This window comes from Telmatherina bonti (assembly GCF_933228915.1).
Source record: "Telmatherina bonti genome assembly, chromosome: 18".
Classification (NCBI taxonomy): Eukaryota; Metazoa; Chordata; class Actinopteri; order Atheriniformes; family Telmatherinidae; genus Telmatherina; species Telmatherina bonti.
Genome location: NC_136616.1, coordinates 749,847 through 773,208, shown reverse-complemented (window position 1 = coordinate 773,208; position 23,362 = coordinate 749,847). Strand labels below are relative to the sequence as shown.

At 48.3% G+C, this 23,362-nt stretch overlaps 1 protein-coding gene across 6 annotated transcripts in view; it reads left to right on the top strand.

Moving 5' to 3' along the window:
- Positions 1-23,362, top strand: part of ablim2 (actin binding LIM protein family, member 2) — a 250,183-nt gene that overhangs the window by 14,345 nt on the left and 212,476 nt on the right. For all 6 annotated transcript variants that reach the window (XM_079257457.1, XM_079257456.1, XM_079257458.1 and 3 more), the window contains exon 2: positions 17,148-17,315. In XM_079257457.1, the coding sequence (XP_079113583.1) occupies positions 17,148-17,315 (168 nt within the window). The remainder of the gene's footprint in view (positions 1-17,147; positions 17,316-23,362) is intronic.

Below are 23,362 nucleotides of genomic sequence, written 5' to 3'. Positions count from 1 at the left end.
CACCAGTACCAGTCTATCAGTACTATTACACCAGTACTAGTCTACCAGTACCAGTCCATCAGTACTATTCCACCAGTACCAGTCTATCAGTACTATTCCACCAGTACCAGTCCGTCAGTACTAGTCCACCAGTACCAGTCTATCAGTACTATTACACCAGTACTAGTCTACCAGTACCAGTCCATCAGTACTATTCCACCAGTACCAGTCCGTCAGTACTAGTCCACCAGTACCAGTCCATCAGTACTATTCCACCAGTACCAGTCTATCAGTACTATTCCACCAGTACCAGTCCGTCAGTACTAGTCCACCAGTACCAGTCTATCAGTACTATTACACCAGTACTAGTCTACCAGTACCAGTCCATCAGTACTATTCCACCAGTACCAGTCTATCAGTACTAGTCCACCAGTACCAGTCTATCAGTACTATTCCACCAGTACCAGTCTATCAGTACTATTCCACCAGTACCAGTCCGTCAGTACTAGTCCACCAGTACCAGTCTATCAGTACTATTACACCAGTACTAGTCTACCAGTACCAGTCCATCAGTACTATTCCACCAGTACCAGTCTATCAGTACTAGTCCACCAGTACCAGTCTATCAGTACTATTCCACCAGTACCAGTCTATCAGTACTATTCCACCAGTACCAGTCCATCAGTACTATTCCACCAGTACCAGTCTATCAGTCCTATTCCGCCAGTAACAGTCCGTCAGTACTATTCCACCAGTACCAGTCGATCAGTACTATTCCACCAGTACCAGTCCGTCAGTACTATTACACCAGTACTAGTCTACCAGTACCAGTCCATCAGTACTATTCCACCAGTACCAGTCTATCAGTACTATTCCACCAGTACCAGTCCGTCAGCACTATTACACCAGTACTAGTCTACCAGTACCAGTCCATCAGTACTATTCCACCAGTACCAGTCCATCAGTACTATTCCACCAGTACCAGTCTATCAGTCCTATTCCGCCAGTAACAGTCCGTCAGTACTATTCCACCAGTACCAGTCGATCAGTACTATTCCACCAGTACCAGTCCGTCAGTACTATTACACCAGTCCTAGTCTACCAGTACCAGTCCATCAGTACTATTCCACCAGTACCAGTCTATCAGTACTATTCCACCAGTACCAGTCCGTCAGTACTAGTCCACCAGTACCAGTCTATCAGTACTATTACACCAGTACTAGTCTACCAGTACCAGTCCATCAGTACTATTCCACCAGTACCAGTCTATCAGTACTATTCCACCAGTACCAGTCCGTCAGTACTAGTCCACCAGTACCAGTCCCTCAGCACTATTACACCAGTACTATTCCACCAGTACCAGTCCATCAGTACTATTCCACCAGTACCAGTCTATCAGTACTATTCCACCAGTACCAGTCCGTCAGTACTAGTCCACCAGTACCAGTCCCTCAGCACTATTACACCAGTACTATTCCACCAGTACCAGTCCATCAGTACTATTCCACCAGTACCAGTCCGTCAGTACTAGTCCACCAGTACCAGTCCCTCAGCACTATTACACCAGTACTAGTCTACCAGTACCAGTCCATCAGTACTATTCCACCAGTACCAGTCTATCAGTACTATTCCACCACTACCAGTCCGTCAGTACTAGTCCACCAGTGCCAGTCCATCAGTACTATTCCACCAGTACTAGTCCACCAGTACCAGTCCTTCAGTACCAGTCCACCATTACTATTCCACCAGTACCAGTCCGTCTGTACTATTCCACCAGTACCAGTATGTCATCACTATTCCACCAGTACTAGTCCGTCAGTACTATTCCACCAGTACCTGTCCGTCAGTACTATTCCACCAGTACCTGTCCGTCAGTACTATTCCACCAGTACTAGTCTACCAGTACCAGTCCATCAGTACTATTCCACCAGTACCAGTCCATCAGTACTATTCCACCAGTACCAGTCCGTCAGCACTATTACACCAGTACTAGTCTACCAGTACCAGTCCATCAGTACTATTCCACCAGTACCAGTCTATCAGTACTATTCCACCAGTACCAGTCCGTCAGCACTATTACACCAGTACTAGTCTACCAGTACCAGTCCATCAGTACTATTCCACCAGTACCTGTCCGTCAGTACTATTCCACCAGTACCTGTCCGTCAGTGCTATGTCGCCAGTTCGGGGATCTTCGTGTATTTTTCTTGGCTTCTTGTGAGGTTGAGATAATGGAGCTGGAATTCTGTTGAAAGGCAGAAAACTCTGGAGCAATGAAGTCATGGTTACACCAAAGTAGAGCTCTGTGTGACTTTCAAAGTCATACTTCATGTTCAAGCCTTTACAAAGATGTGAACTCAGCCAACAAATGTTTATTAAGTCTTGCTGTTTATTGGATTGTCATGTTGGGAACTTCTCCACGTTGTAGAGAGCAGCGTGAGACGTTTATAATACTGTCTTTAAAAGCTGATTCTGTAGAGCGTAACTGTAAGACACCTTCTAACCGCTGAAATGGCCGACACTGAAGTATCCACCTCCTGAATTCATTCTCTTCTCCCTAAACTTACTCCGGCTACCATGACTCCTCTCCTTCATGACACATCATTCACATTTTCTGGAAAACGTTCATGTGCTTCAATGAATGGAAGTGACAGTCCCCAAGGTCAACTGCTCGGTCAGTATGAAGTAGTCATGGCGCGGTAATGCGAGCATACCGAACCCCGCCCATCCTGTGCAGATGGTTCACACCAGGAATGCTGCAGAGCTCCATGGATCCCCCCTGAGTTGAGGGAATGCTCTATATTTAGGAGGTGTAGCTGAGAAGGCATCTATAACTGTGGTATAAATGTTTTACAATGAAGTCTGGTACGGACTTGGTTTGGCTATTGTACTTAGCTACACCTCCATGCCAGAGCTTTCGTGTGTGTGCAGATGGGAAGCCGATAAAGCTCTGCTAGTGGTCAGTGTGGGAGTCCAGAGGCTCCAGCATCTGAGTGTTTGCAGCATTGCATTCTCCAGATGGCTGTCTGCATGGCTGCATCCTCAGGGACAACGGCATTATTTATAGCCATTAGCTGCTAGCCATCAGCCGTTAGCCATCATCCGTTAGCCATCAGCCATTAGCCATCATCCGTTAGTTATCATCTGTGAGCCATCAGCCATTTGCCATCAGCCATTAGCCATCAAATGTTAGCCATCAGCCATTGGCCATCAGCTGCCAGCCATCAGCCGTTAGCCATCAGCCATTAGCCATCATCCGTTAGTCATCATCTGTGAGCCATCAGCCATTTGCCATCAGCCATTAGCCATCAAATGTTAGCCATCAGCCATTGGCCATCAGCTGCCAGCCATCAGCCGTTAGCCATCATCCGTTAGCCATCAGCTTCCAGCCATCAGCCGTTAGCCACCATCCGTTAGCCGTCATCTGTTAGCCATCAGCCATTAGCCATCAGCTGCTAGCCATCAGCTGCCAGCCATCAGCTTCCAGCCATCAGCCGTTAGCCACCATCCGTTAGCCATCATCCATTGGCCATCAGCTGCTAGCCATCATCCATTAGCCATCAACTGCTAGCCATCATCCATTAGCCATCAGCTGCTATCCATCAGCTGTTAGCCATCAACTGCTACTATCAGCCGTTAGCATCAGCCGTTGGCCATCAACTGTTAGCCATCAGCTGTTAGCCATCAACTGCTAGCTATCAGCTGTTAGCCAACAGCCGTTAGCCAGGACAGTGAGCAGATATGGACAATGGGCCTCCTGGAGGGGACATGGTGCAAGCACGACTCACCTTATCCTCCATCTTCAGAAGGGATGCTCATTTCCTCACATTGTCCAGTTGATTGTTGGAGTTTGTGTTTACACCTCATATCTTCAAGTTTTAACAGAGTCAACGATGAAAACATGCCTCTGATAAATGATGTCACAGTGAACCAGTTTTATCTGGATTCTGGTTTTCATGTGCTCTGATATAGAACATCATCTAACTAAGAAAAAAATGTAGACTTCCGGGTTGATAATGTAGACTGCAGACGTAAGTCCGAGGAGCTCGGCAGCAACTTTTTAATTTAATCTGATAAAACGGGTGATAATCAGTTTGAACTAGTCTATTCTGACTAAACGTCACTGAAACCAGAGTTAGACTGATGGCAACACAGAAACAGAAACACTACTAGGTTTTGCTAGCAAGCTAGCAAGCAAAGGGGTTGCAGCACAGGCGAATGACGAAGATAAAACACCTGATAAAGCGCCTGAAAACTTCTTCATGGACCAGCCAATGTCGAAACTCTGCAAGTGCCAGACCATCATGAAGAATAATATAGCGGTTTGATTAAAGGATCCATCAAACCCATCAGTGGAAACTGTTAGCGCTTGTCAAATGCGCCTCACCTCAGCAGAAGTATTAGCTGGGCAACGTCTTTCTGCAGCTGAGGTAACCACTGAAGCTGGTCAAAACCAAAATGCCGCCCCGCTTGACCATTTGCAGGACCTGGAAAATAGAGTCTAATCTTTCTGAATAGACATGAAGCAAGAAGCCACTTTCATGTCTGAACTGGTAAACGATGTTATTGGTCAGGATGTCTTCCAATCTCTGTTACACCTGGAAGGAGCGTACTGTACTTTCGGTCCTAAGCGTGCACCAGTTAAACCAGTAGAACTGTTCATGATGTTTCCATGGGTACTGTGACTGGGAACTGGTACTATAATGGGCGAGATAACATCAGCTAAAATGCTATGGAGACACTCTGAGAATCTACATTGACCTGACCCAGACGGGCGGTGTTTGCCTTTTATCACAAAGGCTTCCAGTTCTGTCTGCTGCACCCGGCTCAACTGAAGGTCACGTTTAAAGGGGAAAAGCCACAAATTTAATTCACTGGAGAATGCCATGGCTTTCTACAACAAATTGGCACCTGAGGTACCTTCGTTCAGACATACAGGTCACGTTATATCGATATTACGTGGTTGCACAAAATATCAAGGCCAAACAGACTGGAATATACATCGAAGTGAGTGGCCGATTCGATCTGCTGAAGTTATTAATATAACTCTTAATTTCAGTTGTAAGACAATTGTAAATTCTGTTAAAATGCCTAATTTCATTGGAACGTTTGCTTCATGCTTTTTTCAGAGCAACATCTTTATAAGCTTGCATGGTCTTGCTAGCTTTTCATATCCAGCACTTAAAATGGGAAACATTTTTACCGCCGGTTGTGTGTGAAAAGATCCATTTTTATATTTGTTGATTATAACCTACCACTGTGCATAGTTATGCATCGTTTAGGGGTCTGGAATATAGTTCTATGTTGGTTCCTTACTGGTTGCTGGGGACTCCTCTATAGAAAAGTAAAAGCTTTTGGGAACATTGGAGGGGAAGAAGAAGGGAGGGGGTTAGGATGGATCTCATATCTCCTGTATTTAAATCATAGACTGGATATAAAGATGGGCGGAGTCTCTGTGATTTCACCCGCAGGTTCCTGAACAGCTGAACTGAAGCTCATTGAGCGGTTCCTACCATCGCCATCTTGGCAGCGTGACATGTAAGCATTCTTGTAAGGACAAATATAAATTTGGTTGTGCATGGCAGGCGGATAGACCATTAAAAAAATCTCAGTTATGAATATTTATGCCCCGTATGTAATGTCCATGGGTTTCTTTCATGAAATCTGATGTACAATCCTGGCAAAAGTGCTGTCAAACCGACCGGGAAACATGCTCCCCACAATAATACATCCAGACCAAGTAGGCTTCATTAAAGGCCAATCGTGTCACGGCAGGCAGTGGAGATGGTGAGGGAGTGGACCCAAACGCAGAGAAGACGGAACAGGGATGCAGATTTCCAGATTTATTGGTGACTACAGCAACCAAGATACCAACCAAGGACACCAACAAACCTAACGAAATGATCCAGCAACAAGACAAAAAACTGAGGGATATAAATACACAGAACAAAACGAGACACAGGTGAAACAAATTAACTAAATGAACCCAGGTGAACTAACTCAATAGGAAATCTATGAGGCTGAACAAAAACCAAGGGAACTACACAGGAAAAACTACAAAATAAAACAGGAAGCCCGAAAACAAAGCAAAGGGAAAAACCCAAATCATGGCAAATCGTCTGCAGATAATCTGCAAAGTCTCCTACACAATCTGGGGAAATAGATAAAATCTACACATCATGGCTTTCTCAGCCAATGTGGAGAAGGCCTTCCACAGGATTGATCGTGAGTATTCTCTTTACACCTTAAAGAAATTTGCATTTGGACCAACAATAATAACATGGATCAGATTATGATATAAAAACCCTGTCGCCTCTATTGTGTCAAGTGGCATCGTATCTTCCCCTTTCCCTTTACCTGGAGGCACAAAACAAGGCTGTCTATCATCACCCCTCATATTGGCAATAACCCAAACATTAAAGGTGGGTCACCAGGAGCAAGAGTTGTTTTTATATGCAGATGATATACTACTCGTCTCTGGTAATCCCCAGGTTGGAGGCTGACAGCTTTTCAAATATTTCTGGTTACAAAACTAATTGGACCAAATCAGAAATCATGCCAACATCTAAAATATTTGAAAAATCACTTTGTAGTAGGTCTTCTCTACTTTAGCTCTATTATTAAAAGTTAGACTATCCCCTAACGGCTCTGTTCGGCCTCACCGGGGAGGAGATGCCCTTCAATAAAACATCACACCCTGTCCTTTGCTGGTGGTCAGACGCTGTGTTCCGCTCTAATAGAGGGACACTGTCCCACCAACCAAGGCAATGGCCGGTGGATCTGATGTCGTTTGGACCTTGAAAAGATGAGATGCTTACTAAAGCACAAGAGCAGGAAGTTTCAGGAGACACGGGGACCCTTTTTAAATACTTTCCAAAAGACATTGGAGCAGGACTTCTAATGCAGCTTCAGGTTTACAACACAAAGCATTATTTTACAAGTCTTATGTTCATTCATTGGCTCATGCCTCCAAACTGACTGACCAAGTAGGGAAACAAGGTTCTGGGTGTTCATTTTCTTCTTTTTAATTTTTTGTCTGTGTGCTGTTGTTTTGTTAGGTCTCATTATCTCCTCACCCTCCACTCCTCTGTATTTATGGTTCCTGCACTACTGGGCCGGTGTATGCTCTGTATGCTTGTTGCCTAAGAAATTCTCAATAAAAAGATCTAAAAAGTAAAATCACTTTGTAGTGATTGGTAGTTTACGTGTTTCCCCTCGGGCATGACCTACGTGTGGATTAAACTTACACCCAATGTTAGGGAAATGGCAGAGATAAACCTGTTACCTAAGTTTAATTGGCAAGATAAACCTAATTACAAATATCATAGTATCCAAAAATAACAATATAACGTACATGCTGCCTCTTTCTCTTCTGGTACATCGACTAAAGAAGTATAACAAATGTGTAGAACTTTTCCTCTGGAAAGGGAAAAACTTTGTTTAATCGTGGTAAGCTATGCTCCTCAAAAGACAATGGCAGGCTCAACCTTCCAAGACTGGATTGGTATCACTGCTCCTTGTCATTGGCACAGCTATCCAAATATAAACTACCCCCCCCCCCCAATAAGTCCCTGCTTGGGTCCAAACTGAAAAGGACTTAACTCATCCCTTTCTTATTGACACAGTAGTAACACAGACCCGTCGCCTAACCCACGAATTGAATTTTATGAAAACCCTTTATTTTGCTATACTAAAATCTGACCCTCACTCAAATATGGAAATCCAAAGATTAACACTTCGAGAACCTACTTATAAAATAAAGAAAGCATCAGATTTGTTTAACCTCCTCATGAGGGACCAACACATCATGGGATGGGAAAGAGCTGTCGGGGAGCCAATCGCAGTGCAACAGCGGACTGAAGTTATGGGTGGTACACTTAGAGAAATTCAAGCACAGCCTCTGAAGGATGAGATCCTCAATCAGTGTTACTGGACACCAAGCAGAATGGCTCGCCTCAAACTAAGTGCCAGTGCTGCCTTAAAGAGTCTGGAAAAACGATACACATGTTGTATGAATGTGATCTGGTGAAGAGAGAAAGTTCTGTGTTGTAAATGAACTCTAACATTTCCCAACAAAGAGCCCCGCCATACGCATCATACCTAAATCCCCTCAGCTAAGGCGCTGCAGCGCGGCCGGCTGGTCGTGTTCACAGAAAGCCACTCCATCACCATCTGAGCTTCTGGGCCTGATGTCCAACATAGCAGGACTAAAACGTAGCACGATGTTTAAAACGCTCAGAAAATGTCCTACAATTGTATTTGAACCCTTGCCATTGTTTTGTGTAGTGTGGGATGAAAAATCTAAATAAAAAAGCAGTTTTAAGGGTAAACAAAAAAAAAAAATCTGTCCATATTGAGTTGACATTCATAGATGCATGCTAACACACCCTGATCACACACCGCTACAGCTAGCCTCCAGCAGGACAACCTGCCTGTCTGACGTAGCATCTAGCTGTTAAGTCCCACCTCTTCCTACCCCAACCTCTTCCTCGTACTGTTTGCAGAGGAAGTAGCGACATCGGATCATTCTCAGCATTTGCAAAGGTTCAGCCCTGCTGGTCAGATCAGGAGGCATTAGTCCTAACCAATCCCGCTGCAGACCTTTCTGCCCTCCTCCATCCTTTCACGCCTTTAGACTTGTCTTTTCCAAGTGGTTGCAATCAACTTCATCTTTACAAGGACTCACAAGACTTTCCCCTCCTAAATTCCTGGCTTTATTGGTTCTCGTCCCACATGCACACTCAACCCAGGTATCTTCAATGTAACCTCACCTTTTATTGAGAACTGAATGTGGACAAAATGGTCTGGATCCCTGCTCTTGTCTTGATTCAGTTTGTGGATCAGCACATTTTCAACCCAGAGATCGAACACATGGACTCAATAAAAGCAGCTCTTTGGATTTCAGCATTGTCCAATGAAAACTCCCCAGAAAGGTCTCTAAATGTCCAGAATGTCCTGCATCATGAAGGCATAGTATTTCATTTGACTGAAAATGAGAAGCAGAAGGCCAAGCTTTGGAAGATAATGGAAGAAAATTGTCCTTAAGAGGTTTCAACAGGATGAGTTGTCCTTGGAAAAGTTAAAAAAAACAAAAACATTGCTGTAGGCTTTTACGCCTCCTGTCAGGTATCCCCACTGCAAGGCAAAGAATTACTTTTGTGTATGTTCAGGGAGTGATAGTAACTAATGCAGCTTTACTTCCATACAATCTGCATTTAGTCAAGTGCAACCCGATATGTTTGACTCCTCCAGTTGGCGCGCCAGTAAAACATCAAGCTGTCTGAAGACAACACTGCAGAGAGAAGCCAGAACTGATGTAAGGAACGGTCAACTTCCCTACGCCATGTTTCACATTCTCAGGTCACAAACACTTAGCCTTGATTCATATTTCATGCTGCTCTGCATGAGGGCTCAGTGGATCTGTCTGCAGCCTGCATGACGACAGTTTACACCTCCAAACGTACTCAGCCTGGTTATTTCTTCTTCCCTGAAAGTGTGCTCATGTTCATTCTAGATTTTATCTCCTTTATCTTCATCGTCAAAAGGAGAAAAAATAATTACATCATGTTCAGTTCCATTATTTTTTATTTTTCCAATTATTTACAAATGTTATTTAAAAATCTGAAGATAAAACTGAGACATTTGATCATTTGATGGAAAATATGAGCTGTTTGTGAATCTAAAAAAAGTACTTCTAGGGTGATGTTTAGCCTTGTTAGCAGCTGTTAGCATGTGTGAGAAGTACCTTCAGATGTTTAGCAGCATTAGCAAGTGTTAGTACGTGTAAAAAGTACTTCCAAATGTTTGCGTTGTTGGTCCTGACCTTGGATGTTGACGTGCTGACGTTGCGGTAACGTATTGTGTCATTTCCTGTTTCTCTAGCGCATGTCTCTGCGGATTGCTACAAGCCGTTGGCTCCTTTAACCTCTTTCTAACTTCTATCTATTGCTAACCAACCACTCACTTTAGCGCACAATATCTTCCCAAACCACTGTTTTATATATTGCATTTATTTTTGGGATCTTTGGCCTTCTGTTTACTGACTTAAACAGCTCAAGCACTCGGTTTTAGCATGGCTGCTAGCTCTCTTCCCACACCCCGGTCCCCTGCCTTTTCTTGCTCGGTGTGTCTGATGTTTAGCTACTCCCAAGCGGCAACCTCTGGCAGTTAAAAGTGAAGCCTATGTAGAAGTGCATAAAACTGCAGTTCCCCCTTCATCTGCTAGGGGCTGCAAAACAGAGCAAATCCCCATAGACTCCCATGTTAAAAAGACCAACCTCACATCAGAAATAAACATGTTTACAGCCTGGTTCAAAAATCCGTTTTAGGTTTAATAGGTCAGGTTTACCTTCATGACAACTGTGGGGGGAGTGATTTTTTTTTTTAACTCGCAAAAAGTAATTTAATCTCGAAGTTCAGCATATTTAGGGGCGTGTCCTTTTGATTGACAGGTACCAATCTTCGGCTTCAAGTAAGAAGAACGTAGAACAACCGCGGTTTTTAGCCGGTTAACAACGTGACTTAGCTTTAGCCCGCTTACCTCCATTAGCTGGGTAGGTCCCGTTATCTCCGGGTTAGCTCGGTTAGCTCTTAGCTACAGAAAACTCAGAGTTTGCCCGATTTCAGTCATCCACCATGACGCTCACAGCCCCCCTCTCAGCTCCACCTCTTTGCCCATATTTGTATTTTCCAGGCGAGACGACGCGCATGCCCCTGCCAAGATGGTGATGGTAGGAACCGCCCACCAAGCTTCAATTCAGCTCTTCAGAAACCTATGGGTGACGTCATGGAGGCGCCGCCCATCTCTTTACATACAGTCTATGGCTACTTCTCCGCCTCCTTTAGTGATAACGGTAGGTGTATTAAGTGTAGCAGCTTGGCAGCTCTGGAGGCGAGGCTCTGTGAGTTAGAAGCCCAGCTCCGCACTCAGTTAGGGAAGCAGTTAGTCAGCAAGCCCCCATTAGCCAGTGCGGAGCTACCAGCCAGGGCAGCTAGCCCACCTAGCGGTCCCTCAACCGTTCCCGCGCAGCCGGGAGCCGAGGTGGGCTGGACGACGGTCAAGCGGAAGCGTAGCCCCAAACCAAAACCCACTGGCCACCACCGACCTGTTCACGTTTCTAACAGATTTTCCCCGCTCGGTGACACACCCGCTGAGGCAGAAACCCTGATTATAGGTAGTTCCATAGTCAGAAACGTGGCTCTAGAGACACCGGGGACCATAGTCAAATGCATTCCTGGGGCCAGAGCGGGCCACGTCGAATCGTATTTGAAACTGCTGACTAAGGCTAAACGTAAATACCGTAAGATTGTAATTCACGTCGGCGGTAACGACACCCGGTTACGCCAATCGGAGGTCACTAAAATGAATGTTGCTTCGGTGTGTAACTTTGCCAAGAGCATGTCGGACTCCGTAGTTTTCTCTGGTCCCTTGCCAAATTTAATCAGCGATGACATGTTTAGCCGCATGTCATCCTTCAACCGCTGGTTGTCTAGGTGGTGTCCCGATAACAACGTGGGTTTTATAGATAATTGGAGCGCTTTTTGGGGAAAGCCTGGTCTTATTAGGAGAGATGGCATCCATCCCACGTTGGATGGAGCCGCTCTCTTATCTAGCAATGTGGACTCTTTTATTAGTCAGCTAAATTGACAACTCAGGGTTGGGACCAGGAGGCAGAATTGTAGTCCTACACACTTTTCTGCAGCTTCCCACCTGCCGCCGCCCACCCAAAACCCCATTCCGACCTTATACAACTCCCCAGCAGTAAGAATTAAACAACACAAAACACTTCTGGGGTTAATCGTGAAAACCTCATAAAAATAAAAACAATGGATCTAATAAAATCTGAAAATAAGACAATAAAGTGTGGCCTACTGAATATCAGATCCCTCCCAAATAAGTCTTTATTAGTCAATGACTTGATAGGTGATCACCACATTGATTTATTCTGTTTTACGGAAACCTGGTTACAGCAAGAGGATTATGTTAGTATTAATGAAGCTACGCCAGCTAACTATTTAAACTTTCACATTCCTAGAACTACAGGCAGAGGAGGAGGTGTTGCAGCTATTTTTAAGTCAGAATTTTTAATTAATCCTAAGCACAAAACTAACTATAAATCCTTTGAATTCCTGACATTAAATTTATCTCATCCAAAATGGAATTGAGAGAAACCGCTCCTTTTAGCATTAGTGTATCGCCCACCTGGACCTTACTCCGAGTTTCTGACCCAATTCTCTGATCTCTTGTCTGAGTTAGTGCTGACTACTGATAAGGTCATTGTACTAGGTGATTTTAATATTCATGTTGACCATGAAAATGATAGTTTAAACATTTCCTTTAGCTCTATTCTAAACTCAATTGGGTTTTCACAAAATGTCCATGGAGCCACTCACTCTCATGGTCATACTCTTGATCTTGTTCTAACATCTGGTATTGAGACTGATAAGCTCAAAGTATTTCCTCAAAACCCTGTCTTGTCCGATCACTTCTTATTAACCTTTGAATTCACTTTATTTGATTCCTCACTGACCAAAAATAAATTCTACTATAGTAGATGTTTATCAGACAATATTATTACAAAATTTAAACAATCAATTGAATCAATTTTTTCCCCTCTACCATGTGTTAGCATGACTGAGAGTCCCCCTTTAAGCCTTACTCCTGCTCAGATTGATCAACATGCTGATACTATAACAGCTTCAATGCGTACAACCTTGGATAATGTTGCTCCCCTAAAGAAGAAGAAATTAGGTAAGATTATGAAGGCTCCCTGGTTTAATTCCCAGCTTCGAGCTCTAAAACAGGCGTCAAGGCGTTTGGAAAACAGATGGCGTTCATCAGGACTAGAGGAGTCTCACTTAACCTGGAAAGAAAGTTTAATCGTATACAAAAAAGCCTTACGTACGGCAAGAACAGCTTATTATTCATCATTGATAGAGGAAAACAAAAACAACCCTCGGTTTCTTTTCAGCACTGTAGCTAGGCTTACTAGGAGCCGGAGCGCTGTGGAGCCATGTATTCCTTTCTCACTTAGCTGGGATGATTTCATGTATTTTTTCAGGAATAAAATTGATACTATTAGAGATCAAATCCACAATACTCTTCCTTCTACCTATAATGTTGAGCCTGTTTTGGTCTCCGAAGCATCCTTAGAACCAGGATCTGACTTGTGTCTAAATAGTTTCTGTCCTGTCCAACCCTCTGAATTAACTAAAATAATAGCTTCATCTAAACCATCCACCTGTATCTTAGACCCTCTCCCAACGAGCCTCTTTAAGGACATTTTCCCTTTAATTAATACATCACTACTAAGTCTTATCAATATGTCTTTAGTGACAGGATATGTACCACAATCATTTAAAACTGCTGTCATCAAGCCTTTACTTAAAAAGCAATCTCTGGATCCAGAGGTGATAGCAAATTATAGACCTATATCTAACCTCCCGTTTATGTCCAAAATTCTGGAGAAAATAGTTTCAGCTCAGCTACATGCCCACCTGAGCAGAAATAATTTATGCGAGGAGTTTCAGTCAGGATTTAGAGCTCATCATAGCACTGAGACAGCATTGGTGAAAGTTACTAATGACCTTCTTATGGCCTCAGACAAAGGACTTGTGTCCGTACTTATCTTGCTTGATCTTAGTGCTGCATTTGATACAGTCGATCATAACATTCTGTTACAGAGACTAGAACAGGTGGTTGGAATTACAGGTACAGCGTTAAGCTGGTTTAAATCATATTTATCTGATAAACTTCAGTTTGTTCATGTAAATGACAAGTCCTCCTCCCAAACTACCGTAAGTCATGGAGTTCCTCAAGGTTCTGTACTTGGACCAATACTCTTCACGCTATATATGCTCCCTTTAGGCAAAATTATTAGACAGCATGGAATAAACTTTCATTGTTATGCAGATGATACTCAACTATACTTATCCTTTAAACCAGACGAAACAAATCAGCCCGATAGGCTACAAAATTGTCTCATAGACATAAAGACTTGGATGTCTAGAAATTTTCTCCTCTTAAACTCAGATAAGACTGAAGTAATTCTCGTTGGATCTGAAAAACTCAGAGCTAAATTTTCCGGTTTTGTAATGAACCTGGATGGCATTACTTTAGCTTCCAGTGCTACAGTGAGAAACCTTGGAGTAATATTTGACCCTGACCTGTCCTTTGGCCCACATATTAAGCAGGTTACTAAAACAGCCTTCTTTCATTTACGTAATATAGCCAAAATTAGGGACATTCTGTCTCAGAGTGATGCAGAAAAACTGGTTCACGCTTTTGTTACTTCGAGACTAGATTACTGTAACTCTCTATTACTGGGCTGTCCTAAATATGCCCTGAAAAGCCTTCAGCTGATCCAGAATTCTGCAGCCAGAGTCCTGACCAGAACCAGCAGGAGAGATCATATTTCTCCAGTTTTAGCCTCTCTTCATTGGCTGCCTGTTGAATCTAGAATAGAATTTAAAATCCTTCTCCTTACATATAAAGCCCTCCATAACCAGGCACCACTATATATCAAAGACCTCATTGTTCCTTATATACCAAGCAGAGTACTTCGTTCACAGACTGCAGGCTTACTTGTGGTTCCTAGAGTCTCAAAGAGCCGAGCAGGAGGCAGAGCCTTTGGTTATCAGGCCCCTCTCTTATGGAATAAGCTCCCAGTTAGTGTTAGGGAAGCAGACACCCTCCCCACCTCCAACTCAATCTGTTGGTTTCCTTATATAGGCTGTTATGAATTGGCTTTCATTATGTTTTCTTCTCTGTCTGTAAAGTGTCTTGAGATGGCATTGCCGTGATTTGACGCTATATAAATAAAGATGAATTGAACTGAACTGAATTGAATTTGCATGCACTTCTTTTAACAATGTCTATAGACATCTGGGAAGTGAGGAGACCAGTTGCTGGAGTTTCAGAAGAGGAATGGTCAATCCTGGTCTGATGCAGGATTCCAGCTGCTCTCCTGTACGTTTGAGTTCTTCCGGACTCGGGCATTGTGTACTTGTCTGGTCCATCCATGATAAATGTTGGTGAAACTGCAGATAAGGCCAATGAGAATGCGTGCTGCAGATGCATTCTGCCGAATTTTCCTGAAAGTATGTCGGCACTGATCCCACTTGTTTGATTAATGAAAGAAAAAGGCCAAACATCTGAATGTTACTGTAATCTGAAAAGTACCTCAACGTGAACTGAAAGACTACACAGTGAAATAACAAAATAGGAGATTCAAATATGGATAGTAGTTTTAGACTGACTTGGCTTGACAGGAGAGCATTAAAGCTCTAGCAGGTCCTCCTGCTCAGAGACATGTTCCTCTGGGTGAAGTGGTTCCTCGTCCTGATAGTAGTCTATACATTCTGTAATCATGAACAATAAGAAATATAGTTAGACCCCTCAGTTTACTGTAAATCTGTAAAAACTCTGACCAATCCAAACGTTCTGACCCAAATGGAGTTGTTCATTTCTTATATTTCGTAGCTCCTTCTCCCGGCTCCCCTCCTCCCCCTCCAGCAGCGCATATCTGATAGCCACACCCTGCATATAAACAGCGTGTTAGGATGAAAATACAAAGTAGTGAAGAAGAAACTCGGAAGGCGAACATGGCTGAGAAAATGCAGGAAGGATTTCCCGACCCGGCTCGGTTTATTTGCCTCCTCCTGCTAAACAGCCGAGAAAGAGAAAATCGTTGGTGGAAAAAGCTGCGTATAAAAAAGCCTCGGATCACGCAAGGAGCAGAACCAGAGGGGGAGAAGCCAAGACAGGGGGAGGGGCCAAGGTAAGAGGGGCAAATACAGGGGGAGGGGCCAATGTAGGAGGAGGGACCAAGGCGGGAGAGGGACCGGGGCCAAGGGAGGAGCCAAGGCAAGGGGAGGAGCCAAGGCGGGGGAAGGACCTATGCAGGGGGAGGGGCCAGGGCGAGGGGAGGAGCCAAGGCGGGGGACGGACCAATACAGGGGGAGGAGCCAAGGCGAGGAAGGTACCAGGGCAAGGGGAGGAGCCAAGACAGGGCGCTAGCTTACCAACATTACCTACCCCAGATTTAATGACCGTCTCTGGCAGGTGCAATTGAAGGTGTTTCTGGACATTTAGAACAAATTTCTCATCACTACATCCCGACACAGGTGTCCCACCACTCCTGGCTGAGGCTCTGCATCCAGACATTCCCCTTAATGGACACCGAAGACATAGTTGTCAACATGCGGAGTATTTTTGCTGTTGTCCTCCGCTTCATGGTGTGGTTGTTCTCCATCCTTTCTCTACTTTCTCGAAAGAAACTATGAAGCAAACTCATAACATCCATGTTTTTTTGTCTGTTTGGTCAACTACTGCATGGCTTAATGTGCGCATGCCACATGGGGACCTGCATTCATTCACTATAGAGTCTGAAAAGGGGGCCATTTTATTTGTCACGTAAAAAGTTATCAACTCTGGACTAAATAAGGTTTAGATGTTGATGAATGGATCACATTTTGTGTTTGAGTCAGAGAAGAAAGAAACTTTGAGCGTTCCTTTGTTTGTTTTCCTTGAAGTGTAAATAGGGATCCTTCAGGACCCAGAAATTCAGCCACACATACACAGCGATGAACAAAGTAAGGTTCATTTAAATGATGGAGGTTCAGGGAGAAGTCTGGTCTGACATGAAGTGGGTCCTGATTAGTTGTTGGAATCCAGAGACGTGGTTGTTAGGTAGGCATGGGTCATGATAGAGGCAGAGATCGGCTACTCATCCCTAGAAGGCAAGAAGCCATGGTCGATAAGAGCAGGGGTCCAAGTCCAGGCAAGAAACACGGCCAGAAGGATCCTAGAGGGGCAAGGCAAGATAAATCAAGACGGGGTAGATGACAGGAATCTGGAGACGTGACAAAGCGCTGGGTATCACCACGAGAAGCTCTGCAGAACATCTGGCAGGGAAACAGAAACAGGAGAAGGTTTTAGTCGAGCAGGAAGCAGGTGAAGACGATGAAGAAGCAGCTCAGGTGGAGATGAAGAGCTTGATGAGGTGGTGGAACTCCCAGCAGAGAAGCCATCATGCCTTTGGGAAGTGATGACTTCTATATTTATGGATGTGATGTTTTACTTAGAATAATGACACGATGGTGTAGAAATGGGACATTTTAACAGATGTTTAACATGTCCGGGTTTCTGTCCCCTTGGTCTCCTGCAGTCTTTCAGCAGCAGGCTGTCCACAGTCCTCTGGAGCAGCAGAGGTCCAAGTCCAAGCAGGCTGGTGGCGGCGGACCCATCCCCTGCCAGACCTGTGGGAAGCCCTGTAAGGGCGAAGCTCTGCGGGTTCAGAACAAACACTTCCACATCAAGTGTTTCGTCTGCAAAGGTACGGACACACCCACACACACACACACCTGTTCACACAGCCAGGCCCTGAAGGTTCAGAGAGGATCCTCAGATCCACCGGGAAGTCCACCAAGCCCAGAGCAGAGGAGGACCGGCGGCCCAAGACGCCACACCGAGTAGCACAAGGCGATGGCTGGCGACGGTGAGTGCAAGGCGACGGCGAGCGCAAGGCGACGGCGAGCGCAAGGCGATGGCGAGCAGGCCCGGCGGCCATCACCGTACTCCTGTACACACTGAAACACACCTTAACCCTTTTCCAGTTTTTCGACATGATTCCATCGGTGGTGTTTTCTCAGAAGCTTTAGGATCTGGCAGAAGATGTTTGGTTTCTCTACTGCGGGTCGTTGGGAGACGAGATTAAACCGAGTCGGCAGCGGCAAAAACGGTTGTTTCAGATCTTCTATCTGCTGCTTCTCAGTAGTTGTGATGAGTAAGAATGAGGACCAGCAGTGTGTTGTGGTTAACAAACTGAGCCGGTTCATGGACATCTGTTATCTGACTACGCGCCGCTGGTCAGGGTTCCGACATGCTGATTGAAACTCGTAGGATCTCGGGGAGCCTTTGCAACAGTTCCTGGAGGGCTTGATGACAACAGAGAGCACGTTTTCTTTCTGTAACGGAGTTATTTGGCTCGCTCTGAGAAGTCCTTAATGAGGAAGCATGGGGACGGCCAACCACCAGGCGTTACCAGGGTGTCCACCCTAACCCTCTGGTTATTCCTGACTGCATTCATTGAATTTCCCACTAATTTAGTTGTTAAATGTCTGGATTATCCCAGCGCTGACTGGGTTTGAGGGATGGGGGTGTCGCTAGTAGGGTCTCCAGATGTGGCCTGAATGAATCTGAAACTCAGGGTTGGAAATAAAACAAACCACAACAAACTCACATTGGTCTAAGTCCAACTCTGAACTGGACATCAAAGGGAAGACATTTGGTCCAGTGTAGAAGTTCTTCTCCTGGTTCTCCTAGCTCGCAATCTCAGGACCATAAAGATGTTCAGCAGGTCTGCATCATGCCAAACAACCTGCACTCAATGTAAGAAATGACTATTAACGAGGACAGTGCCACGGCCGCTGGAGGTGAGGTGTGGACCCAGTTGCAGAGACGCAGACGGAGGTCCAGAGCCAAGGCTGGTTTTATTCTGGAGCCGCAGGAACACAGGACACTAGGCGTACAGGGGAGCGACTAGCACAATGAATCCGCAACATAGACCTGAAACGGAGGCTATAAATACACTGAACACAACAAGACACAGGAAACAGATCTACTAAATGAACTGAATCAACAGGAACAAAACCTAAACAAGACATGAGGGAGCTAAACAGGAAAACTAAGAACCAAAAAGTCCAAACCATGACAGACAGGACTGGGACCTCCGTTACTGTATTGCTGCCCATTACTGAGCCTGGGTATTAGCAAGACGGCTTACCGAACCAGAACCAGGTCCAATGGACTGGTGACATATCTGGGTCTCTGACGGACTGGTGACATGTCCGGGTCCGACGGACTGGTGGTCTGGTGGACTGGTGACATGTCTGGGTCTGACGGACTGATGGTCTGGTGGACTGGTGACATGTCTGGGTCTGACGGACTGGTGGTCTGGTGGACTGGTGACATGTCCGGGTCCGACGGACTGGTGGTCTGGTGGACTGGTGACATGTCCGGGTCCGACGGACTGGTGGTCTGGTGACATGTCCGGGTCTGACGGACTGGTGGTCTGGTGGTCTGGTGGACTGGTGACATGTCTGGGTCTGACGGACTGGTGGTCTGGTGGACTGGTGACATGTCCGGGTCTGACGGACTGGTGGTCTGGTGGACTGGTGACATGTCCGGGTCCGACGGACTGGTGGTCTGGTGACATGTCCGGGTCTGACGGACTGGTGGTCTGGTGGTCTGGTGGACTGGTGACATGTCTGGGTCTGACGGACTGGTGGTCTGGTGGACTGGTGACATGTCCGGGTCTGACGGACTGGTGGTCTGGTGGACTGGTGACATGTCCGGGTCCGACGGACTGGTGGTCTGGTGGACTGGTGACATGTCCGGGTCCGACGGACTGGTGGTCTGGTGGACTGGTGACATGTCCGGGTCCGACGGACTGGTGGTCTGGTGGTCTGGTGACATGTCCGGGTCCGACGGACTGGTGGTCTGGTGGACTGGTGACATGTCCGGGTCCGACGGACTGGTGGTCTGGTGACATGTCCGGGTCTGACGGACTGGTGGTCTGGTGGACTGGTGACATGTCTGGGTCTGACGGACTGGTGGTCTGGTGGACTGGTGACATGTCCGGGTCTGACGGACTGGTGGTCTGGTGGACTGGTGACATGTCCGGGTCCGACGGACTGGTGGTCTGGTGGACTGGTGACATGTCCGGGTCCGACGGACTGGTGGTCTGGTGGACTGGTGACATGTCCGGGTCTGACGGACTGGTGGTCTGGTGGACTGGTGACATGTCCGGGTCCGACGGACTGGTGGTCTGGTGGACTGGTGACATGTCCGGGTCTGACGGACTGGTGGACTGGTGGACTGGTGACATGTCCGGGTCCGACGGACTGGTGGTCTGGTGGACTGGTGACATGTTCGGGTCCGACGGACTGGTGGTCTGGTGGACTGGTGACATGTCCGGGTCCGACGGACTGGTGGTCTGGTGGACTGGTGACATGTCCGGGTCCGACGGACTGGTGGTCTGGTGGACTGGTGACATGTCCGGGTCCGACGGACTGGTGGTCTGGTGGACTGGTGACATGTCCGGGTCCGACGGACTGGTGGTCTGGTGGACTGGTGACATGTCCGGGTCCGACGGACTGGTGGTCTGGTGGACTGGTGACATGTCCGGGTCCGACGGACTGGTGGTCTGGTGGACTGGTGACATGTCTGGGTCCGACGGACTGGTGGTCTGGTGGACTGGTGACATGTCTGGGTCCGACGGACTGGTGGTCTGGTGGACTGGTGACATGTCCGGGTCCGACGGACTGGTGGTCTGGTGGACTGGTGACATGTCCGGGTCCGACGGACTGGTGGTCTGGTGGTCTGGTGACATGTCCGGGTCCGACGGACTGGTGGTCTGGTGGACTGGTGACATGTTCGGGTCCGACGGACTGGTGGTCTGGTGGACTGGTGACATGTCCGGGTCCGACGGACTGGTGGTCTGGTGGACTGGTGACATGTCCGGGTCTGACGGACTGGTGGTCTGGTGGACTGGTGACATGTCCGGGTCCGACGGACTGGTGGTCTGGTGGACTGGTGACATGTCCGGGTCCGACGGACTGGTGGTCTGGTGGACTGGTGACATGTCCGGGTCCGACGGACTGGTGGTCTGGTGGTCTGGTGACATGTCCGGGTCCGACGGACTGGTGGTCTGGTGGACTGGTGACATGTTCGGGTCCGACGGACTGGTGGTCTGGTGGACTGGTGACATGTCCGGGTCCGACGGACTGGTGGTCTGGTGGACTGGTGACATGTCCGGGTCCGACGGACTGGTGGTCTGGTGGACTGGTGACATGTCCGGATCCGACGGACTGGTGGTCTGGTGGACTGGTGACATGTCCGGGTCTGACGGACTGGTGGTCTGGTGGACTGGTGACATGTCCGGGTCTGACGGACTGGTGGTCTGGTGGACTGGTGACATGTCCGGGTCCGACGGACTGGTGGTCTGGTGGACTGGTGACATGTCTGGGTCCGACGGACTGGTGGTCTGGTGGACTGGTGACATGTCCGGGTCCGACGGACTGGTGGTCTGGTGGACTGGTGACATGTCTGGGTCTGACGGACTGGTGGTCTGGTGGACTGGTGACATGTCCGGGTCCGACGGACTGGTGGTCTGGTGGACTGGTGACATGTCCGGGTCCGACGGACTGGTGGTCTGGTGGACTGGTGACATGTCCGGGTCTGACGGACTGGTGGACTGGTGACATGTCCGGGTCTGACGGACTGGTGGTCTGGTGGACTGGTGACATGTCCGGGTCTGACGGACTGGTGGTCTGGTGGACTGGTGACATGTCCGGGTCTGACGGACTGGTGGTCTGGTGGACTGGTGACATGTCCGGGTCCGACGGACTGGTGGTCTGGTGGACTGGTGACATGTCCGGGTCCGACGGACTGGTGGTCTGGTGGACTGGTGACATGTCCGGGTCCGACGGACTGGTGGTCTGGTGACATGTCTGGGTCCGACGGACTGGTGGACTGGTGACATGTCTGGGTCCGACGGACTGGTGGACTGGTGACATGTCCGGGTCCGACGGACTGGTGGACTGGTGACATGTCCGGGTCCGACGGACTGGTGGACTGGTGACATGTCTGGGTCCGACGGACTGGTGGACTGGTGACATGTCCGGGTCCGACGGACTGGTGGTCTGGTGGACTGGTGACATGTCCGGGTCCGACGGACTGGTGGACTGGTGACATGTCCGGGTCCGACGGACTGGTGGACTGGTGACATGTCCGGGTCCGACGGACTGGTGGACTGGTGACATGTCCGGGTCCGACGGACTGGTGGACTGGTGACATGTCCGGGTCCGACGGACTGGTGGACTGGTGACATGTCCGGGTCCGACGGACTGGTGGACTGGTGACATGTCCGGGTCCGACGGACTGGTGGACTGGTGACATGTCTGGGTCCGACGGACTGGTGGACTGGTGACATGTCCGGGTCCGACGGACTGGTGGACTGGTGACATGTCTGGGTCCGACGGACTGGTGGACTGGTGACATGTCCGGGTCCGACGGACTGGTGGTCTGGTGACATGTCCGGGTCCGACGGACTGGTGGACTGGTGACATGTCCGGGTCCGACGGACTGGTGGACTGGTGACATGTCTGGGTCCGACGGACTGGTGGACTGGTGACATGTCCGGGTCCGACGGACTGGTGGACTGGTGACATGTCCGGGTCCGACGGACTGGTGGACTGGTGACATGTCCGGGTCCGACGGACTGGTGGACTGGTGACATGTCCGGGTCCGACGGACTGGTGGACTGGTGACATGTCCGGGTCCGACGGACTGGTGGACTGGTGACATGTCCGGGTCCGACGGACTGGTGGACTGGTGACATGTCCGGGTCCGACGGACTGGTGGACTGGTGACATGTCTGGGTCCGACGGACTGGTGGACTGGTGACATGTCTGGGTCCGACGGACTGGTGGACTGGTGGACTGGTGACATGTCTGGGTCCGACGGACTGGTGGTCTGGTGGACTGGTGACATGTCCGGGTCCGACGGACTGGTGGTCTGGTGACATGTCTGGGTCCGACGGACTGGTGGACTGGTGACATGTCCGGGTCCGACGGACTGGTGGACTGGTGACATGTCTGGGTCCGACGGACTGGTGGACTGGTGACATGTCCGGGTCTGACGGACTGGTGGTCTGGTGGACTGGTGACATGTCCGGGTCTGACGGACTGGTGGTCTGGTGGACTGGTGACATGTCTGGGTCCGACGGACTGGTGGTCTGGTGGACTGGTGACATGTCCGGGTCCGACGGACTGGTGGTCTGGTGACATGTCTGGGTCCGACGGACTGGTGGACTGGTGGACTGGTGACATGTCCGGGTCCGACGGACTGGTGGACTGGTGACATGTCTGGGTCCGACGGACTGGTGGACTGGTGACATGTCCGGGTCCGACGGACTGGTGGTCTGGTGGACTGGTGACATGTCTGGGTCCGACGGACTGGTGGACTGGTGACATGTCCGGGTCCGACGGACTGGTGGTCTGGTGACATGTCTGGGTCCGACGGACTGGTGGACTGGTGACATGTCCGGGTCCGACGGACTGGTGGACTGGTGACATGTCTGGGTCCGACGGACTGGTGGACTGGTGACATGTCCGGGTCCGACGGACTGGTGGACTGGTGACATGTCTGGGTCCGACGGACTGGTGGACTGGTGACATGTCCGGGTCCGACGGACTGGTGGACTGGTGACATGTCCGGGTCCGACGGACTGGTGGACTGGTGACATGTCCGGGTCCGACGGACTGGTGGACTGGTGACATGTCCGGGTCCGACGGACTGGTGGACTGGTGACATGTCTGG